Genomic DNA, 23,667 nt, shown 5'->3' with positions numbered 1-23,667 from the left:
TTATTGCCTTACCTCCTTACTTCATTTGCACACACTGTGTACAGATTTTCTATTGTGTTATTGACTGTATGTTTGTTTATTCCATGTGTAACTCTTTGTTGTTGTTTTTGTCGCACTGCTTTTCTTTATCTTGGCCAGGTCATAGTTGTAAATGAGAACTTGTTCTCAACTGCCCTACCTGGTTAAATAAAGGTGAAATACCTGTATTTGTATTTATTTTTTACAATTGTTCCTTAACTGTAGTGTATGATATGCCATTTTCTAGCTCTGAGTCTCTACTTTTATCCAATGTAAAAAACACAATTTCAAATTTTGTTACATAAGACCGAATCGAGCCCATCGGTCACAAATACACAATGAGTCACGATAACTTGACTATATACACAGGGTACCAGTGCTGAGTCAATGTGCAGGTAGATATCAAATCAAATAAAATCAAATTTTATTGGTCACATACACATGGTTAGCAGATGTTAATGTGAGTGTAGCAAAATGCTTGTATTCTAGTTCTGACCGTGCAGTAATATCTAACAAGTAATCTAACCTAACAATTTCACAACAACTACCTTATTCACACAAGTGTAAAGGAATTAAAAATAATTTGTACATATAAATACATGGATGAGCGATGGCCAAACGGCATAGGCAAGATGCAGTAGATGGTATAGAGTACAGTATATACAGTGCCTTGCGAAAGTATTCGGCCCCCTTGAACTTTGCGACCTTTTGCCACATTTCAGGCTTCAAACATAAAGATATAAAACTGTATTTTTTTGTGAAGAATCAACAACAAGTGGGACACAATCATGAAGTGGAACGACATTTATTGGATATTTCAAACTTTTTTAACAAATCAAAAACTGAAAAATTGGGCGTGCAAAATTATTCAGCCCCTTTACTTTCAGTGCAGCAAACTCTCTCCAGAAGTTCAGTGAGGATCTCTGAATGATCCAATGTTGACCTAAATGACTAATGATGATAAATACAATCCACCTGTGTGTAATCAAGTCTCCGTATAAATGCACCTGCACTGTGATAGTCTCAGAGGTCCGTTAAAAGCGCAGAGAGCATCATGAAGAACAAGGAACACACCAGGCAGGTCCGAGATACTGTTGTGAAGAAGTTTAAAGCCGGATTTGGATACAAAAAGATTTCCCAAGCTTTAAACATCCCAAGGAGCACTGTGCAAGCGATAATATTGAAATGGAAGGAGTATCACAGACCACTGCAAATCTACCAAGACCTGGCCGTCCCTCTAAACTTTCAGCTCATACAAGGAGAAGATTGATCAGAGATGCAGCCAAGAGGCCCATGATCACTCTGGATGAACTGCAGAGATCTACAGCTGAGGTGGGAGACTCTGTCCATAGGACAACAATCAGTCGTATATTGCACAAATCTGGCCTTTATGGAAGAGTGGCAAGAAGAAAGCCATTTCTTAAAGATATACATAAAAAGTTTCGTTTAAAGTTTGCCACAAGCCACCTGGGAGACACACCAAACATGTGGAAGAAGGTGCTCTGGTCAGATGAAACCAAAATTGAACTTTTTGGCAACAATGCAAAACGTTATGTTTGGCGTAAAAGCAACACAGCTCATCACCCTGAACACACCATCGCCACTGTCAAACATGGTGGTGGCAGCATTATGGTTTGGGCCTGCTTTTCTTCAGCAGGGACAGGGAAGATGGTTAAAATTGATGGGAAGATGGATGGAGCCAAATACAGGACCATTCTGGAAGAAAACCTGATGGAGTCTGCAAAAGACCTGAGACTGGGACAGAGATTTGTCTTCCAACAAGACAATGATCCAAAACATAAAGCAAAATCTACAATGGAATGGTTCAAAAATAAACATATCCAGGTGTTAGAATGGCCAAGTCAAAGTCCAGACCTGAATCCAATCGAGAATCTGTGGAAAGAACTGAAAACTGCTGTTCACAAATGCTCTCCATCCAACCTCACTGAGCTCGAGCTGTTTTGCAAGGAGGAATGGGAAAAAATGTCAGTCTCTCGATGTGCAAAACTGATAGAGACATACCCTAAGCGACTTACAGCTGTAATCGCAGCAAAAGGTGGCGCTACAAAGTATTAACTTAAGGGGGCTGAATAATTTTGCACGCCCAATTTTTCAGTTTTTGATTTGTTAAAAAAGTTTGAAATATCCAATAAATGTCGTTTCACTTCATGATTGTGTCCCACCTGTTTTATATCAGTTTTATATCTTTATGTTTGAAGCCTGAAATGTGGCAAAAGGTTGCAAAGTTCAAGGGGGCCGAATACTTTCGCAAGGCACTGTACATATGAGATGAGTAATGTAGGGTATGTAAACATTATATAAAGTGGCATTGTTTAAAGTGTCTAGTGATACATTTATTACATCCATTTATTACATCACTCCATGTTAGTGATGGCTGTTTAACAGTCTGTTGGCCTTGAGATAGAAGCTGTTTGTCAGTCTCTCGGTCCCAGCATTGATGCACCTGTCCTGACCTCGCCTTCTGGATGATAGCGGGTGAACAGGTCCTGGCTCGGGTGGTTGTTGTCCTTGGTGATCTTTTTGGCTTTCCTGTGACATCTAGTGGTGTAGGTGTACTGGAGGGCAGGTAGTGTGCCCCCGGTGATGCGTTGTGCAGACCTCACTACCCTCTGGAGAGCCTTGCGGCTGTGGACGGAGCAGTTGCCATACCAGGCGTATATGTTCATATACTGTAGGTAGGGATAAAGTGACTAGGCAACAGGATAGATAATAAGCAGTAGCAGCAGCTTATGTGATGAATCAAAAGAGTTAGTGCAAAATGGGTAGCTATTTGGTTAACTATTTATCAGTCTTATGGCTTGGGAGTAGAAGCTGTTCAGGGTCCTGTTGGTTCCAGACTTGGTGCATCGGCATCGCTTGCTGTGTGGTAGCAGAGAGAACAGTCTATGACTTGGGTGGCTGGAGTCTTTGACAGTTTTTAGGGCCTTCCTCTGACACCGTCCGGAAGAGCTGGTACTCTCATGAATGGTTCAATGTTTCTTGCCACAGAGCGAGCATAGAAGTCATTTAGCTTGTCTGGTAGGCTGGTGTCACTGGGCAGATCGCGGCTGGCTTTCCCTTTGTAGTACATGATACTTTGCAAGCCCTGTCGCATCCGACGAGGGTCAGTGAAGGCGTAGTAGGATTCAATCTTAGTCCTGTATTGATGCTTTGCCAGTTTGATGGCTCGTCAGAGGTCGTAGAGGGATTAGTGTCCCACTTCTTGAAAACGACAGGTCTATCCTTTAGCTCAGTGTGGATGTTGAATGTAATCCATGGCTTCTGGTTGGGATATGAACATATGGTCACTGTGGGGACGATGCAGTCGATGCACTTATTAATGAAGCCAGTGATTGATGTGGTAAACTCCTTAGTGTTATCGGATGAATCCTGGAACATTATTCCAATCTATGCTAGCAAAACATTCATGTAGCTTAGCATCCGCTTCATCGGACCACTTCCGTATTGAGCGCATCAACGGTACTTCCTGTCTGAGTTTTTGCTTGTAAGCAGGCATCAGGACTAGAGGTCGACGGATTATGATTTTTCAACGCCGATACCGATACCGATACCGATTATTGGAGGACCAAAAAAGCCGATACCAATTAATCAGCCGATTTTTTAATTTTTTTAATTTTTTTTTACATTTATTTGTAATAATGACAATTTCAACAACACTGAATGAACACTTATTTTAACTTAATATAATACATAAATAAAATCAATTTACACTCAAATAAATAACGAAACATGTTCAATTTGGTTTAAATAATGCAAAAACAAAGTGTTGGGGAAGAAAGTAAAAGTGCAATATGTGCCATGTAAGAAAGCTAATGTTTCAGTTCTTTGCGCAGAACATGAGAACATATGAAAGCTGGTGGTTCCTTAACATGAGTCGTCAATATTCCCAGGTAATACGTTTTAGGTTGTAGTTATTATAGGAATTATAGGACTATTTCCTTCTATACCATTTCATTAACCTTTGACTATTGGATGTTCTTATAGGCACTTTAGTATTGCCAGTGTAACCGTATAGCTTCCGTCCCTCTCCCCACTCCTCTCTGGGCTCGAACCAGGAACACAACGACAACAGCCACCCTCAAAGCAGCGTTACCCATGCAGAGCAAGGGGAACAACCACTCCATGTCTCAGAGCGAGTGACGTTTGAAACTCTATTACCCCGCTAACTAGCTAGCCATTTCCCTTCGGTTACACCAGCCTCATCTCGGGAGTTGATAGGCTTGAAGTCATAAACAGCCCAATGCTTGACGCACAACTAAGAGCTGCTGGCAAAACGCACGAAAGTGCTGTTTGAATGAATGCTTACGAGCCTGCTGCTGCCTACCACCGCTCAGTCAGGTACTTGTATGCGTGTATGCTCAGTCAGATTATATAAACTAGTAATATCCTCAACCATGTGTAGTTAACTAGTGATTATGATTGATTGATTGTTTTTTATAAGACAAGTTTAATGCTAGCTAGCAACATACCTTGGCTTACTGCATTTGCGTAACAGGGAGTCTCCTTGTGGAGTGCAATGAGAGGCAGGTGGTCATATTAACTAGTTGGACTAGTTAACTGTCAGGTTGCAAGATTGGATCCCCCGAGCTGACAAGGTGAAAATCTGTCGTTCTGCCCCTGAACGAGGCAGTTAACCCACCGTTCCTTGTCCGTCATTGAAAATAAGAATGTGTTCCAAATCAATGTCCAAAAATACTGATTTCCGATTGTTATGAAAACTTGAAATCGGCCCTAATTAATCGGCCATTCCGATTAATCAGTCGACCTCTAATCAGGACGATAGAGTTATGGTTATATTTGCCAAAGGGAGGGTGAGGGAGGGCCTTGTATGCGTGTATGCGTTTCTGTGTGTAGAGTTAAGGTGATCAAGAGTTTTGTTGCCTTTAGTTGCACAGGTGACATTGTGGTAAAAATAAGGTCAAACAGATTTCAGTTTCCCTGCATTAAAATCACTGGCCCGAGAAAGGCTGCCTCTAGATGTGCATTTTCTTGTTTTCTTATGGCCCTATACAGCTTGTTGAGTGCAGTCTTGGTGCCAGCATTAGTTTGTGGTGATAAATAGACAGCTGCGAAAATGATGAATGAAATCTCTCTTAGTAAATACTATGGTCTGCAAGTTATCATGAGGTATTCTAACTCAGGTGAGTAAAACCTTGAGACTTCCTTAACATTAAAGATTGCGCACCAGCTGTTGTTAACAAAGCGACACACACCTCATCTTACCCGAGACTGCCACCCGGTCTAGATGATATATGGAAAAATCAGTGAGATGTATATTATCCATGTCCTTGTTCCGAGAAAAAATAATATTACAGTTCTTCAGGTCCGTTGATAGGATAGTCTCGAGAGGAGCTTGTCCAGTTTGTTATCTAGTGATTGATTGTACGTTCGCCAATAGAACGGAGGGTAGAGGCGGATTATTTGCTCACCAACGTAGTCTTGTCAGGATGCCGGCTTGTTTGCTTCTCTTGCGCCATTGTTTATTCTTTCAGTTCCCAGAGATTAGGGCTTGGTCCAGAGAAAGCAGAACGTCCAGAGATTAGGGCCTGTTCCAGAGAAAGCAGAACGTCCAGAGATTAGGGCCTGGTCCAGAGAAAGCAGAACGTCCAGAGATTAGGGCCTGGTCCAGAGAAAGCAGAACGTCCAGAGATTAGGGCCAGTTCCAGAGAAAGCAGAACGTCCAGAGATTAGGGTCTGTTCCAGAGAAAGCAGAATGTCCAGAGATTAGGGCCTGTTCCAGAGAAAGCAGAACGTCCAGAGATTAGGGCCTGGTCCAGAGAAAGCAGAACGTCCAGAGATTAGGGCCTGTTCCAGAGAAAGCAGAACGTCCAGAGATTAGGGCCTGTTCCAGAGAAAGCAGAACGTCCAGAGATTAGGGCCTGGTCCAGAGAAAGCAGAATGTCCAGAGATTAGGGCCTGGTCCAGAGAAAGCAGAACGTCCAGAGATTAGGGCTTGGTCCAGAGAAAGCAGAACGTCCAGAGATTAGGGCCTGGTCCAGAGAAAGCAGAACGTCCAGAGATTAGGGCCTGTTCCAGAAAAAGCAGAACGTCCAGAGATTAGGGTCTGGTCCAGAGAAAGCAGAACGTCCAGAGATTAGGGCCTGGTCCAGAGAAAGCAGAACGTCCAGAGATTAGGGCCTGGTCCAGAGAAAACGCAGAACGGCCTGGTCCAAGAGATTAGGGCCTGTTCCAGAGAAAGCAGAACGTCCAGAGATTAGGGCCTGGTCCAGAGAAAGCAGAACGTCCAGAGATTAGGGCCTGGTCCAGAGAAAGCAGAATGTCCAGAGATTAGGGCCTGTTCCAGAGAAAGCAGAACGTCCAGAGATTAGGGCCTGGTCCAGAGAAAGCAGAACGTCCAGAGATTAGGGCGTGTTCCAGAGAAAGCAGAACGTCCAGAGATTAGGGCCTGGTCCAGAGAAAGCAGAACGTCCAGAGATTAGGGCCTGTTCCAGAGAAAGCAGAACGTCCAGAGATTAGGGTCTGTTCCAGAGAAAGCAGAACGTCCAGAGATGCCAACTCGTTGAAGTAGAAATTGTCATCCAAATCAAGGTTAGTGATAGCGGTTCTGATATCCAGAAGCTGCTTTCGGTTATAGGACATGATGGCAGAGACATTATGTACAAAACATTTTTACATCAGCGAAAAAAACACAAAATGGCAGAATTGGTTTGATTTGATTTGATATCATATTAATTTTGCAATTTCTGTGATATGCTACGAATCCAATTTGTGCAATATGTTACGAATTTGTTGTGCTTAAGATCCCGGAGTCCATCTTTGAGGGAAATCCATTAAAACAGATTGAAAAGAACAAAGGTAGAGGCAGCTTTCCCAGCTAGATTCACTTTCACTGGCTAATCTGGAGCAACAGCTGCAGCCTTTCAGGAGCTGAGGGGGAGAGGAGAGAGAGGTTGCAGAACAGCTCCCACAGACTGTTGGGGCAAGTGTGTGTGTGTGTGTGTGTGTGTGTGTGTGTGTGTGTGTGTGTGTGTGTGTGTGTGTGTGTGTGTGTGTGTGTGTGTGTGTGTGTGTGTGTGTGTGTGTGTGTGTGTGTGTGTGTGTGTGTGTGTGTTTTAGAGCTGGGACGATAAACCAAAAATTATCGACACCGATCACTTATCGCAGGCACTGCTGATATCTTTCATTATGATAAGTAGCCTATAGTCGAGAAATGTAAAGTTTTAAATGAAATAGCTTTGCTATAATGGGTCTCTCTTTATGTATTTTGTCCTATATTTATATATATATTTTTTAATCCCAGCCTTTGGCCTTTTGCCTTTTGGTAGGCCGTCATTGTAAATAAGAATTTGTTCTTAACTGACTTGCCTAGTTAAATAAAGGTTAAATAAAAAAATTACAAATTCCGGCGTATGGATTTTTTTCTGTAGTGTATATATGTGTGTGTGTCTGTGTGTGTGTGTGTGTGTCTGTGAGTGTGTCTGTAGTGTGTATGTGTGTATGTGTGTGTGTGTGTCTGTAGTGTGTGTGTGTCTGTGCCTGTGCCTGTGTGTGTGTGTGTGTCTGTGCCTGTGCCTGTGTGTGTGTGTGTCTGTGCCTGTGTGTGTGTGTGTCTGTGCCTGTGTGTTTGAGTGACCATGCAATTCACCGTTCCTTAAAACCAACACGTGGCTGGGAATCTTTTCGCCTTGCATGTGTCATTTTTGTGCCGTCTTATGGACTTTATACCCCTAAATTAAAGACCTGACCTCTTTATTCTATAAGGCCTCATATCAGGGGAACTGTAAGTGGCTAAATTATGCAATTACTGGGCACTAGGAATGTATGTTCAGACAGTCACATAGTATAGTAATTACCAGTTTTCCAAAAAATAAAGGAAAAGTGAACGCTAAAGTGTTAAGTACTCTTTAACTCAGGGGTGGGCAGCTCCAGTCCTCAGGGGCCTGATTGGAGTCTGCCCCAGCCCCAGCTAACACACCTGACTCCAATAATCACATAATAATGATCTTCAGTTTCGAATACAATTGAATTAATCAGCTGTGTTTACTAGGGATGGAGAAAAAGTGTGACACCAATCAGGCCCCCGAGGACTGGAGTTGCCCACCACTGCGTAACTGCACGTGGTAGTTATTTTTCTACATAGGTCATTCCAACACTTTACTCTGGTTAAAGGCCTATCTGAAAAGAGGTGTGGCTTTGTCAAGTTGCACTTTCTTGAAATAGTGCACTTTAAGTAGATGTTTCTCAAATTTGTGAACTTTAACGATGGAACAGAACTAAACAATTTCACGTTCTTAACAGGCACTAAAAGGAAACATCCTTAAGGTTTCGGCAGCCAACTCTCATTTCATACGACTCTTCCATTCCTACATTGCGTGTCTTCCAAAAAGGCCTGCGGTCACAATTGCTCACATGCATGTCATAAGGGAGCCATTGTCACAGCCAACAGTTTTCTTCTATGCGAAACATTCTATAATCCTATTTGTAAAACCCTGTTATAAATCTGTACACTGGAAGAGTCGTGACAAAATACGAGGCCACACACAGGGGCTGTTTCACTAATTTCACCCGCTATTCCCACCGCTGAGTCGGTGAAAGATGTTTGATACTTAATCCCGGTCAGATACACACAAGCAGCCTAATGGTGCCGTTATTAAACCACTTAGTGTTTAGCCTAGTGCTTAGCCTAGTGGTAGCGGGACCTTAAGTTATGGGACCACACGCAAGACATGTTGGCTAAATAGGGTCCGTGGTGAGCGCTCGTGTGTGTTTATAACTCCCCCCCTTCTCTCTTCCTTTCTAACGGACCCCCCTCCCTCTTTTTTCTTGCTCTTCCTCTATTCCACTCTTTTAGCTACTCAGTCACCGTCCAGGAGTCGTACGCCCACCCCTTTGATCAGATTTATTACACCAGCTGCTCCGACATCCTCAACTGGTTCAAGTGCACGCGGCACAGGTGAGGACGGAGCGGTCAATGGAGGGATGGAGAGTGTGTGTGTACACGTGCACGCGCGTGTGTGTGTGTGTGTGTGTTGGGGTGATGGATGTATGTGTCACTGAGAATGATAATAGGTTAAACCAAGTCAACAGCAATGATTTCCATAACAATGTATTTTGTTAATAAGTACTGTAAGCTCCATAAAGAAATAGTATGTTTGTAATTAGCCAACTTGTGCACCATTAGTAGATGTCTATTCACATTTCTACCTTAGGAAACATAGTGGAGACGATAAACTATATTCCCCATACTGACCCTTAAGTTTCTGTGTGTCTTAAGGGTGAGCTATCGGACGGCCTACCGCAGAGGAGAGAAGACTATGTACCGCCGCAAGTCTCAGTGTTGCCCCGGATTCTACGAGAGCAGGGAGATGTGTGTCCGTACGTATCCCTCCACCCTATCTGCTGCCATTGAACGTATCACTCTATTCCTATCTGCTACCATTGAATATAACCCTCCTCTCTATCTGCTACCATTGAAATGATCCCTCCTCTCTATCTGCTACCATTGAACATATCTCTCCTCCCCATCTGCTACCATTGAACATACCCCTCCTCCCTATCTGCTACCATTAAATGTATACCTCCTCATCCACAACAACTTAACGTATACATCCACTCTATCTGCTGCCATTGAAGTTATAACTCCTCCCTATCCACAACATTTGAACGTATCCCTCTTCCCTATCCACAACATTGAAAGTATCACTCCTCCCTATCCACAACAGTGAACGTATGTAAAGGAGTGCGTAACTAGCTGCAGGGAAGTCAGGCGCAGAAGAGCAGAAATGGGTGGCAAACGGAACCCTTTATTGAGGCGATCCAAACATGGTACTAAGAAAACTAAACACACACGGGTTACAATAACCCGGCGCAAACCAGCCTGGAGTACACAACATTTGCATATAACAATTCCACACACAGACATGGGGGGAAACAGAGGGTTATATGCAAGATGAGTAAAGAGGGAATGCAAACCAGATGTGCGGAAAAACAAGACAAAACAAATGGAAAATGAAAGGCAGATCGGCGATGGCTAGAAAACTGATGACGTCGACCGCCGAACACCGCCCGAACAAGGAGAGGGACCGACCTTTGGCGGAAGTCATGACAGTACCTCCCCTTGATGCGCAGCTCCAGCAGCATGCCGACACCGGCTTCGGGGACGACCCGGGAGGGAGGCGCAGGGCGATCCGGCCGGAGACGGTGGAATTTCCGCAGCATTGAAGTGTCCAATACGTCCTCCACCGGGACCCAGCACCTCTCCTCCAGACCATACCACCCCCAGTCCACGAGGTACTGAAGGCCCCTCGCCCGACGCCTCGAATCCAGTATGGAGCGAACGGAGTACGCCGGAGCCCCCTCAATGTCCAAAGAGGGCGGAGGAACCTCCCGCACCTCAGACTCCTGGAGCGGGCCAGCCACCACCGGCCTGAGGATTAAATTAAACAAGGGGTTAATATGGTAATCGGGGGGTAGCTGTAACCGGTAACTAACCTCGTTCAGTCTCCTCTGGACTTTAAATGGCCCCACAAACCGCGGCCCCAGTTTCCGGCAGGGCAGGTGGAGGGGCAGGTTTCGGGTCGAGAGCCAGACCCGGTCCCCGATGTCACTGCATGGACGGTCTGCGCTGGTTTTCTGGCGCAGCACGGCCCGCTGGAGGTGAACATGGGCGGCGTCCCATGTCTCCTCCGTGCGCCTGAACCAGTCGTCCACCGCAGGAGCCTCGGTCTGACTCTGATGCCAAGGCGCCAGAACCAGCTAGTAGGCACTGGAAGGGGGAGCGTTTAGTGGAGGAATGGCGGAGCGAGTTCTGAGCCATTTTGGCGCAGGGGACGAATGCCACCCACTCCCCCGGCCAGTTCTGGCAATAAGACCGCAGAAACCTACCCACATCCTGGTTCACTTTCTTCTCCACCTGCCCATTACTCTCAGGGTGAAACCCAGAGTTAAGGCTGATCGAAACCCCCAGACTTTCCATGAACGCCCTCCAGACACTCGAAGTGAACTGGGGACCTCGATCAGACACTATATCCTCAGGCCGTTCTGGAACGGCTAAGGGGTGTAGCTTACCTCTGGGCAGGTGCCTAGGAGCCTTACACTGGGCGCACACCGAGCAGGAGGAAACATAAACCCTCGTGTCCTTAGCCAAGGTGGACCACCAGTGCTTCCCACTCACACAGCGTACTGTCCGACCGATCCCTGGATGACCAGAGGAGGTCATCTCCACCCCTGAGGTGGAAATGCGGTATCCTAGGAAGGAGACGGACTGCTGGAAGAACAGGCATTTCTTAGCCTTGACATACAGGTTATGCTCCAACAGTCGACCAAGCACCTTGCGCACCAAGGACACATGCTCGGCGCGTGCAGGGGTGTATATCAGAATGTCATCGATATACACCACTACACCCTGCCCATACTGGTCCCTGAAAAGTTTGTCCACAAAGGCTTGGAAGACTGATGGAGCATTCATCAACCCGTACAGCATGACGAGGTACTCATAATGCCTGAGGTGGTACTGAACGCTGTCTTCCACTCATTTCCCTCCCGGATACGCACCAGGTTGTAAGCGTTCCTGAGATCTAGTTTCGTGAAGAAGCTGAGTGCATTGACTCAATCGTTGTGGCTATGAGAGGTAGCGGATAACTGTACTTCACAGTGATCTGGTTTAGGGTTCAATAGTCAACACATAGGCGCAGACCTCCCTCCTTCTTCTTCACAAAAAACAAACTTGAGGAAGCGGGTGAAGTGGAGGACCGAATGTACCCCTGATGCAGAGATTCGGAGAATGGTGCCGGCTCACCTGGGGTGACGCCAGAGTGCCCTGCCTGCTGCCTTGACCCCAGAGGAACCAACCCGACACCGACCGGCAGTGTGACCTCTGCGGCCACAGATGGTGCACGTGAAGTAACCTCCTCCGGTCTCCCTGAGCACAGCACCTCCCAGCTCCATGGGTATCGGAGCGGTGGTGCTGGGGGATGGAACTGACAGATCTCGATCTGGACGTCCGCGGGTAGCCAGCAGGTTATTCAGCCGAATGGACAGGTCCACCAGCTGGTCAAAGGTGAGGGTGGTGTCCCTGCAGGCCAACTCCCGATGGACGTCCTCGCGCAAGCAGCAGCAATAGTGGTAGATCAGGGCCCTGTCGTTCCATCCAGCACCGGTGGCCAGGGTCCGAAAGTTCATCCTCGAAGTGGTCTAGCGCTGCATCTCCTTCTCCCCACACAGCGTTGGCCCACTCCAGAGCTTTCCCCGATAGGGAGCCCGGGTGAACGGTCGCCAGGTATAAATCCAGCTGCAGCAGGAAACCCGGGCAGCGTGCGGCCGTCCCATCGTACTCCCTGGGAACTGTGAGACGAATCCCACTGGAACCGGGTGTGGAGGGGGTGAGTATTGGAGACCCCTGTTGTGCTGGTGGGGGCGCTGTAGGGACTCTCTATCTCTCCCAGCCATCTCTCTGTCTCTCCATGAGGGTGGCCACCTAAGTCCTAGTAGATGGTTGACCCTATGTATTATGACGTGACTCAAACTGCTTGCTCACCAGAGTCATACAGTATATGATATGGATCTGTTGACGGTCATCTGTTGACGGTCATCTGTTAATCTCTGTGTGGTTGAGTAGTAACATCTCAAAACTCCTATTAGAGCCGAAGGTTGTGGGTTCAATCCCAACTACTGGCTTTCGTGAACTTTTTCCATCTGTGCTGTTTCAATAAATGTCCAAAAAGTGTTAAAGGAGGGTGGAATACACCCCCCCCCCATGTTCTGCCCCTACTTATCAAATAAACATTGACTCCAAATGGTTGGAACTGAAAGTTTTGTCTGCCAGCCCCCAAAATACAAATTTCCGATGGCTTTGCAACCCACCTTGGGGAAAAACAACATAGAGGAAGCACTGATGACTGTTGTGTCCGCATGTGGCGGGCAACCGACCAATCGCCACCCAGAAGCAGAGCTTGTGTCTCAGGAGTCAGGAACAACAGGTGCGTAGCAGACATACAGAGGGGCCCCAGAGGTCGAGTCAAAAACAACAACTGACCCAGCAACAGGAGAAAGCCATAAAAACAAACCTCCGTTTCAACAACCGCCTCACAACAAACCCTCTGTCTGTGTAGAGAAAACGCTTGCCATCACATTGTGAGCAGTTGTACAACTGACACTACTAGAGGAGTAGTTATTGGCGGATTTATTAGGACTTCTTTGATTTTGTGCCCGGTAAGTGTGGCTATTAAGCAGTTGGATTGAGTCAAAAGGATTAAATCAAAGTGATGTTAAGCAATGATAAGCTATGAGGCTAAAAGTTGGACTGATAGTCACTTCCCTTTATCATTGGTGAATCAGCTTTTGACTCGACAGAGTGGATGTGATAATGTGACCGCTCGGGGCTCAAAGGGAACTTTAGTCCGGGCTCTATAGAGGTACTGTTGTGTGGTGGATACAGTAAACCACAATCACATGCTGCCCTCTGATCTCCCCAGTTTCCTCCTCCATCAATAGACTTACAGTCTCCCCGGATGGAAGCCATTTAGTGTCAAATATCAACTGAAATACATGGTATGTAATAAATGAGGAGGTAAATGTAAATGAAGACATATGGATACAGATGTTAAGATGTAACAACATCAGCTTTGTTAGAATACATTTATGAGTTAAGTTAATATCATGTAATGTTATTTTGAGATTTTAATAAGATTGAGTACAATCAAGTTTCATTTTTAAATATGGGAATCTTTTATCTAGTCCAGTGGTCTGAAGAATGTGCCCCGGGGAGCCATTTTAGCCTGCCATCTGAATTAACGTTGCCCCAATCTGTGCTACCATCACTTGCCTCTCAGATGATGTGGTCCCTGGTAGTTTAGTTGGTAGAGCATGGCATTTCTATCACCAGGGTTGTGGGTGCAATTCCCAAGGGGGAGTAGTATGAAAAAAATACATGAAAATACATCCACTCACTACTCTAAGTTGCTGTGGATAAGAGCATCTGCTAAGTTACTCAAATGTATTTGAAAATATTTTATGTTGGGGAAATAAGAACTCAAATTCATACAGAAAATCAGTTAATTCAGTATTAGCACTATTAGGCAATTAATCAATTGCTGTAGTGTGTGAATGTAAAAAAATGTTTGAAGGCGTCATTGTTTTTGAACGCTCGTCTCTCATGACCTCAGTCATGAAACCTTTTACAAACACACACTGTTCCAATGACATCACCCATGGAACCTTTAACCCACACTGTTTCTATGACATCACCCATGGAACCTTTGACCCCCACTGTTTCAGTGACATCACCCATGGAATCTTTAACCCACACTGTTCCAATGACATCACCCATGGAACCTTTAACCCCCACTGTTTCAGTCACATCACTCATGGAACATTTGACCCCCACTGTTTCAGTGACATCACCCATGGAACCTTTAACCCACACTGTTTCTATGACATCACCCATGGAACCTTTAACCCCCACTGTTTCAATGACATCACCCATGGAACCTTTAACCCCCACTGTTTCAGTGACATCACCCATGGAACATTTAACCCACATTGTGACAAAGACATCACCAATGGAACCTTTAACCCCCACTGTTTCAGTGACATCACCCATGGAACCTTTAACCCACACTGTTTCAATGACATCACCCATGGAAACTTTAACCCACACTGTTTCTATGACATCACCCATGGAACCTTTAACCCACACTGTTCCAATGACATCACCCATGGAACCTTTAACCCCCACTGTTTCAGTGACATCACCCATGGAACCTTTAACCCACACTGTTCCAATGACATCACCCATGGAACCTTTAACCCACACTGTTTCAATGACATCACCCATGGAACATTTAACCCCCACTGTTTCAGTGACATCACCCATGGAACCTTTAACCCACACTGTTTCAATGACATCACCCATGGAACCTTTAACCCCCACTGTTTCAGTGACATCACCCATGGAACCTTTAACCCACACTGTTTCAATGACATCACCCATGGAACCTTTAACCCCCACTGTTTCAGTGACATCACCCATGGAACCTTTAACCCACACTGTTTCTATGACATCACCCATGGAACCTTTAACCCCCACTGTTTCAATGACATCACCCGTCGGTCTGACGTTATGTTTGTGTACATGTTTTTTTGAACGTTGTTGACTAATCATGTCCAGCCTGAAGTTTCTGTCCCTTATGAATTGGATTCCATTCTCACTGGAATTCTGATTGTCTATTCGGAACATGGGTTTAATTGTAATAGTTTTCTTTCAAATACTTTAGCTGCGCTTGATTGAGTTTGCCCTGTTTAATGGAACCAAATTGCGTAGTCCCAGAAGTGCAAATCATGCCCATCTCACGCTCCAGACAGGCTCAATCAAACGCTTCTTATGATATTATCGGTTCAGAAATCTGTATTCCTTTGATGTAAATCCACATGGTTTTCCTGGGAGTAGCAATGTGTTCTAAAAGCCACTACAATCTGACCTTTCTTTCCTCTTGTTTTTCCCTCTCTCCCCTCATCCCTCCCTTCTATTTCCCTGCTCCTCCTCATCACTCTCTCCAGCCCACTGTGCCGAGAAGTGTGTTCATGGCCGTTGTGTAGCCCCCAGCACCTGCCAGTGTGAGCCCGGCTGGGGGGGCCCCGACTGCTCCAGTGGTGAGACTCTACAGCTGTGTCTGTCAGTCTATTTGTCTGCCTGTCTGCCTGTCCGTCTGTCCGTCTGTCTGTCTATCTGTCTGTCTGTCTGTCTGTCTGTCTGTCTGTCTGTCTGTCTCGGCCTGCCTACACACACACACACACACACACACACACACACACACACACACACACACACACACACACACACACACACACACACACACACACACACACACACACACAGAGATAGAGAGTAACACACACACAGGCACAAAGACAAACACACACACAGAGAAAGAGAGAGAGTAACACACACGCAGGCACAAACACACACACAGAGAGATAGAGAGTAACACACACGCAGGCACAAAGACAAACACACACACACAGAGAAAGAGAGAGAGAGAGACAGAGAGATAAACACACACACACTAACAGGCGTTTTGTCTCTCAGCTCGCACATAGTGTGGCTCTCTCAGACCCTACTGCCAATACACACTTCCTCCCTCACACACACCAGGCTCATCCACCCCTCTGATCTCATTTGGGCACACTTGGGTTTGCTTTTATCTTGAACGTCCGTATTTGTTACGACGTGAATGTGACATTGGTGAAGTCACCCTATTTTTGTTAGTCTGGAACCTCTTTGATGTATAAATATGGACGTGACACCCCTTCAACCACGTTGTTTGTACCCTGATCCACAGCTGCAGACAAAGTGGGGACACCGTGTGTCAGCATCCCAAATGGAACCCTATTTCCTATGAAGTGCACTACTTTTGACCAGGGGCCTATGAGCTTTTTGCTAGGTAGTGCACTACATAGTGAACAGGGGGCCATTTGGGCCATTTGCCTGTGAGTTGTGAGATTGCCAGGTCTTCTTCTATGTGCTCTGTCTGAAAGGCGTCACACTTCAAGGTCTTTGTTAGCCAAACGGCAGGGCAGAACTTCCACTCACTGCCTTCTCTTTCAAGATGGCCAGCATGACTGCCCTTGGAGTTATAGCATGCAATCAGCGACACCTATCTCCTTATAAATATAGCTTATTTTAGATTGTCATTTGAGGAACTTTGGGATAAAGTTTAGATTATGAAATGTTTGGGTTTTTAGACTTGTTTTCTTGATCTAGAATGAATGTAGAGCAAATTGTGTCTGGGGGGATAAGTGATGTTATCAGATTAAAAAGTCTCCTCTTTCAGTCTCTATTGAAACAGGTGTAAGGAGTCTATGAGCCCTGTGTGTGTCTGTGCCTGTGTGTATAATGTGTGGGCGTGTGTAAGTGTGTATGCGACTGTGCGTGCGTGAGCCTCCACACATGTGTGCATCTGTGATTATATTAGGTGCTCAAGCATTGCTCCCCCGCTGTCTCCAGTGTCCATCGTTTAATAAAGGGGCTTATTGTTGTGTCTGGAGGCTGGGACCTTATTGTTGTGTCTGGAGCCTGGGAATCCCTAAGGGCCTGAACAGGCCTGACTAATCTGTCTGATGGTGGGGAACCAGATCCTAATATCACTAGTCTGGGATCTGACTGGCTAACTGGACCAATGGTAAAAGGTAAGGAGATAAGGCCATAGATAGGCTTGTAGCGCTATATCACTTAAAACCACTTTTGCCTTACCTAATGGGATCAAAGTGCACAAATTTCTCCAAAGTTGCCAAGTTAGATAAAAAAGAAAATGTAATTGTTACTGCTAGGCTATTCCTGGGCTATTCATAGGCTATTCCTGGGCTATTCCTGGGCTATTCATAGGCTATTCCTGGGCTATTCCTGGGCTATTCCTAGGCTATTCCTGGGCTATTCATAGGCTATTCCTGGGCTATTCCTAGGCTATTCCTAGGCTATTCCTGGGCTATTCCTAGGCTATTCCTGGGCTATTCCTGGGCTATTCATAGGCTATTCCTGGGCTATTCCTAGGCTATTCCTGGGCTATTCATAGGCTATTCCTGGGCTATTCCTAGGCTATTCCTGGGCTATTCCTGGGCTATTCCTAGGCTATTCCTAGGCTATTCCTGGGCTATTCCTGGGCTATTCCTAGGCTATTCCTAGGCTATTCCTGGGCTATTCCTAGGCTATTCCTGGGCTATTCCTGGGCTATTCCTAGGCTATTCCTAGGCTATTCCTGGGCTATTCCTAGGCTATTCCTGGGCTATTCCTAGGCTATTCCTGGGCTATTCCTGGGCTATTCCTAGGCTATTCCTAGGCTATTCATAGGCTATTCCTGGGCTATTCCTGGGCTATTCCTGGGCTATTCCTGGGCTATTCCTGGGCTATTCCAGGAACTACCTTTTTACACTTTACCTTTATTTACATTTAAGTCATTTAGCAGATGCTCTTATGCAGAGCAAACATATATTTATATTTTCATACTTTTTTTTCCTGTACTGGTGGCCGTGGGAATCAAACCCACAATCTTGGCATTGTAAGCACCATGCTCTACCAACTGAGCCAAGCAGGAATAATCTTTGTAAAGTTATGTTTTGTTAAAATTTGGAATTATTCTGACAGTATGAGAATGATATCATTCCGTGAGTATTGCACAGCCACGGTGAGGGGTCCTACTGGCCGTTGGTCTGCGCCTGGGGCCACCACACGTGCTCCTATGATTACTGTAACTAATCTGTATTGACTGCTTGGTTCATGGATCAATAAGAGTAGCCCAGGATAGCCCCTCAGGCCCACCCTTGGTGGGTGTGTTTGTTAACAGCTGATTAGCTCAAAGTCTGTTTTCACCCAAAACATCCAATGAGTCAACTTGTTTTATTTGAACGATGGACATGGGAGAGACTGATGAGGAATGTTTTCAGTTATTTGTTGTCTGTGAAAACACAGTAACATCTCTATTTGGAATGCAGTATATTTTGTTTTGCTGTGTTACAGGCTACATATTCTTCTAAAAGCATGCTGTTTCAGGATATAGTCGCTTTGTACGATAAATAATATAGCAATATACAATAATTGTGGTGTAATCTACCCAAATATCCATCTTACTGCTTTGAGATCAGAGTCAACTCATTGAGTGGAACGGTCTAAGGCTAAGCCAACCAGTCGTGTTGCGAATGAATATCCATTTCCTTTTTAAAACCAGGTCTTAGCTGCAGTCAGTCTCTGTTTTGGGGGCCCCCCTTGAGCCAGTTTCTCAAAGGGGGTGTGGGGGGTGTATCCTAGTACCCTATTCAATATCCCCCTAAGTAATATGACTTTTCATTTCCTCTTGAGCCTTAAAAGCCAGACTTATTGTTGCCTTATTGTTGCCTCTCGTTTACGGATCAACGGACCCCAACAATATGTCTGAGGCTTGTTTTTGCTGTGCGGGGTTCAAGAACAAGAGGAAAAGGGAGTACGCTAAATCTCTTTCTTAGATTAAAAAGGAAGTGTGGGAAGAATGAAAGAGAGAAATTGTAAGGATGGTAATGTAGGAAATAACCCGAGGGTTTAGCTCTTGTGATTTCACAGTAGACACATGACATCAACAACCCAACAACCCAAGATACTCAGGAGGGACTGTTTCATTTTGTCCATGACTCTTGACTTGTCTCTTGTCTATTCACTGGTTTTAACATAAAACCTTTCAAAAGACCTTAACTCAATGACCCCCTCACAAAATGTAGCGATGCTAACCACTACTTAGCGCCACTACCTAGCGCTCAACGCCACTCAGACAATTTGTATCAAATGTATGAAAACAATCTAACCTTCAAATGAAGCACTAATACCCAGCTGTTTTTCGAATATCCCCTTTCAATTCCAAGACCCCACAATTCACAGAAACCTCCCTGTCTCTTGGAAAATAAAAGGTAAAAATACCTTGCGCTGAAACTCCATATCCACACAATGGCTTGGTCATAAAGTGTCAGGCTTTTGTTTACGAGACAGGAGAGAGTTAGTTAGTTAGCTCAGAGGAGCCTGTTTGGCTGGTGTGGATTATATGCTGTATTAGGATCATCTAGGGCAGTCTGGGCACACACAGTGAGGAACAATCAGACACACACAGCTGAAGCCATTAGTCTGGAAACAGTGTGTCAGGTGTTAGGTTTATGTGGGTTGGCTTTTAACATGGAGATGGAGGTTGTGTTCCAAATGGCACCCTATTTCCTATTTCACTACTTTTGACTACAACCCTATGGGCCCTGGTCAAAAGTAGTGCACTGAATAGGGTGCCATATGGGATGCACTGTAGCCTAATGTGGCTCCTATTTATATTGAACTGTACTTCACTTGGGAAATGATAATCCTGCAATAGGGAATTTACAATAGCTGTCGGTCTCCTCTTATACTTTCATACTTGATATATGCTTGATTTAACAGGTGTTGTTTTAAGTTATTACTTTACAGCAATGGTTGAATATATATTTCTATATTTTCGGTATTGAACTTGGCTTGAGTGCCTTAGAGTTTGGACACCTAAACCCCAAAAATGTGCAGGAAAGAATTTGGTTCAATCTGGTTAAATCAACATTGTTTCCATGTCATTTCAACAACAAAAAGTCTATGTGATGATGTTGAATAAATGTGGAAAACTAATTGGATTTGCAAAAAGTCATCAATGTAAAGGAATTTCATCTTTTTTTACACTTTTAACCAAAATGTAATTACGTGGTGATTATTTGTTGTTGTTAAATTCACTTTGAATTCACGTTACTTAACATCTCAACCAAATTGAAATCTAAGAGACTGTAACGTTAGAGCATCCCAGTAGTAAGTGTGTTTACTGTACAACTCCATCAGTTCACTTGATATACAGTGAGTGTACAAAACATTAGGAACACCCTCCTAATATTGCGCCTGGTACCTACTACCATACCCATTCAAAGGCACTTCGATCTTTTGTCTTGCCCATTCACCCTCTGGATGGCACACACACACAATCCATGTCTCTATTGTCTCGAGGCTTAAAAATCATTCTTTAACCCATCTCCTACACTTCATCTACACTGATTGAAGTGGATTTAACAAGTGACATCAATAAGGGATCATAGCTTTCACCTGGATTCACCTGGTCAGTCTATGTCATGGAAAGAGCAGGTGTTCCATTTGGTACACTCAGTGTATATAATGACATAAACATAGAACCAGCCCTAGGACATCTATCCAGCCATGTACCCAGGCTGTACCCAAACCGAGGGAGACAAATAACTTCAAATGCCTTGCCAATGCCATTTCTGAGCTGTCCAGCTTGAGTATCTCACTGGAATATCCCACGGAAGTTAATTGTCATGGTCGAATCCTTGGAAACACACACACACACACAGAGTGAGAGAGGGGTCAGAGGGAGAGAGGGTGAGTGTTTAAGAGAAAGAAAGGGGGAGGGGAGAGAAAGAAAACATAATATATCCTCTTTAACTCACTCACACAATAATGTGGAAATGTTGAGGAATTGTACAGATGTCATCTCTTAGCTGGGATTCCTCTGTATGACTGTTCCCATGAGCCTTGTGGGCTGACACACAGTGCAGGGCTCTGCATGGAAGAGTGGGCGATCTTAGAGGCAAGGAAAAACACTCCCTCCCTCCATCCCTCTCTCTCTTTTTCTGTCTTTCTTTCTCCCTTTTTCTCTCCCTCCCTCCTTCCTTCCATCCCTCCCTTCTTCCGTCCCTCCCTCCTTCCATCCCTCCTTCCTTCCGTCCCTCCCTTCTTCCGTCCCTCACTCTTGGTCTGGGGCAAAGTCTGGGCCAACTCTCGACAAATAGCATGTCAAATTATGTTTTTTTCTCTGTAACTGACACTTTTTCAAGAGGATTGCTCTGTCTCTTAGAAGCTCTCTGGATTATTTTTAGATTGGGTTGTAAACTTGAGTTTGTTTTTGACAGGATCATTTGGTCTGATTTCCATAGGTAGAGGAGAAATGACTTTTAGTAAAGAATAGTCAAGATAAGTAAAGTGAAGAGGTTGATTATAGGAGTTCCTGCCGCCTGTTGCCGACCCCTGGCCTAGATTTTGTCCATTGCATGTGGTCTGTATGTATTGCCAATCACTGATTGCTTGTGTATTCTAAGCAATTAACTGCTTTATTCGTGTAATCAACATAATATATGTCAATAACAGAACATCTTGATCCAATTTCTGGAACAAACAACCTCATGACCAATGCTTAGTGTGTCTCTTGTCTTTGGGTCATATGGGCTGAGTCTTGAATAAAAGGGAACAGTGTGTCCCAAGGCTCGACAATGAGGAGCCCTTCAGGTTTTCTAGTGAGACATTTCTATCTAGGTCAGGTTGAACCATAACCCTTTCTATCTAGGTCAGGTTGAACCATAACCCTTTCTATCTAGGTCAGGTTGAACCATAACCCTTTCTATCTAGGTCAGGTTGAACCCTAACCCTTTCTATCTAGATCAGGTTGCACAAAGATACCGGAGTCCCACAGTAAATGCGAGAGGAGGTTTCTCTGCAAAATTGACTTTTTCTCTATTTCTCTCGACCTTGCTCTCGCTCTCTTATTTCTTTCTTAGTCTCTCCCTCTTTCTCTCTGTCTCTCTCCGCACCCACTGCGCAGACTGTGTGATACTGTGTAAAACACAGCACTTTAGCCCGCAGCTAAGCAGTGCACTTTTCACCAGCAGGCCAAAATGGAAAGAGGCTAATGCAGGAGCCAATATGGCAGCCGTTAAGTGGTTGAGCCAAGAAGACTCCTGGTTTCCTGGTTTTAGCTGTGTCAGAGAGAAACTGTGGTTGAGGTACAGCATAGTTCTTGGTTGGCGCGTGTCCAGCGCCACATGAGGGTCATGCTGTTTGGCTCAGCTTGGCTCAGTGTTAAAGGATACTCTTCCTGTCGCTCCATAGTGAAGGATGAGGTTGCATGAAATGGGTGTGAAATTCCAACCATGGTAATATATGATACATTGACTTTGGTTATAAAATGCTTAAAAGTTAGTGGTTGGTGGCAGTGGCTTGGTAAAGTAAGTAATTTAGCAATTTGGATGAACTATCACTGTAAGTGCTGACTTCAGGGCGGTGTGTATTTGTTTCCTTTTTATGGGTAAGGGTAGGATAGAGAAAGGATTCTAGATCGGAATTTAATTGTACCTTGAGCAGTTCTCAATCTTGTCTGGTATCAGTCTAACCTTATAGTCACTGTTGAGCAATATGACTGGTCTCCAGTTGACACGTTATGGTGTATGGATTACTGTACATTCAGACAGCTCAATGTTTGGCCAGATGTTTGTCCGGAACTCTGGACAGGACATTTTCCATCATCTCCGGAAATGTTACAGGTAGTAAAGGATCATCTACAGAAGACCCAGAACTCCTACAATGATATTTTAGACGCATAAGCTGAATTTCAGTCAGTGACGCATTATAGGTCAGATGGCTGTCGAAGGCTTGTTTGACTTTGAAAGTGCATACTTCCTATAAATTGGAGAAAAATATTTGTGAAAATATCCGATGTTAAGAGGACTGATTCACGAGGAGCTAGTGGTTTTTACTGCTCTGGAAATAGCTTGAGATAAACAGCTGGTTGGTTTTATAGGGTCAGTCCAGCTTGTGTAACTGTGTAGCTGTGGAGGAAGGATAGGGTGGGTGAAAAGAACTGTGAAGAAGAACTGATTTTAAGTGGTTTCGCCGACTTGGGTCATACTATAATTAATGCATTCTAATTCTATGGTCATACTATGACTATGGGGACTTTCCTTGTGAAAGGGGGAAGGGGTGTGAGCACAACACACCTATTGATTACACCATCACCATCACCATCACACACACACACATACCCTTCAACCTCCACACACACCCAGTCAACGATGTCATCGTTCACCCAAACACAGTACATTTTACGGCCCATTTTAAGGCGTGAGGCTTCCACTCGCATCCTCTCATCAGACCTCTTCATGCTTTAATCAGGGCAGCCATAACACGTATGGCCGGGGAGGTCGGCCTCAATCTAATACCACACCACACATGGGAAAGGGAAGGTCTTTACTGTTTATGTTCCTGTTTGGCAGACACCCTTCAACCACACTCTAGTTTCTGACGTCGTGGGTGAAGACGTCAAGAAGCAATGAGGGCCCAGAAGCAGAAGGGTTCATTTTGGTTCAATC

General features: G+C 44.9%; 1 protein-coding gene across 3 annotated transcripts in view; it reads left to right on the top strand.

The window, feature by feature from the left end:
* Positions 1–23,667, top strand: part of megf10 (multiple EGF-like-domains 10) — a 114,617-nt gene that overhangs the window by 25,008 nt on the left and 65,942 nt on the right. For all 3 annotated transcript variants that reach the window (XM_064943422.1, XM_064943423.1, XM_064943424.1), the window contains exons 3-5: positions 8,852–8,953; positions 9,275–9,375; positions 15,556–15,648. In XM_064943422.1, coding sequence (XP_064799494.1) covers positions 8,852–8,953; positions 9,275–9,375; positions 15,556–15,648 — 296 coding nt within the window. The remainder of the gene's footprint in view (positions 1–8,851; positions 8,954–9,274; positions 9,376–15,555; positions 15,649–23,667) is intronic.

The sequence above is a fragment of the Oncorhynchus masou genome, chromosome 28 (genome assembly GCF_036934945.1).
Source record: "Oncorhynchus masou masou isolate Uvic2021 chromosome 28, UVic_Omas_1.1, whole genome shotgun sequence".
NCBI lineage: Eukaryota > Metazoa > Chordata > Actinopteri > Salmoniformes > Salmonidae > Oncorhynchus > Oncorhynchus masou.
Note: the sequence above shows the minus strand (reverse complement) of the source record. Positions and strands in the feature narration are given on the sequence as shown.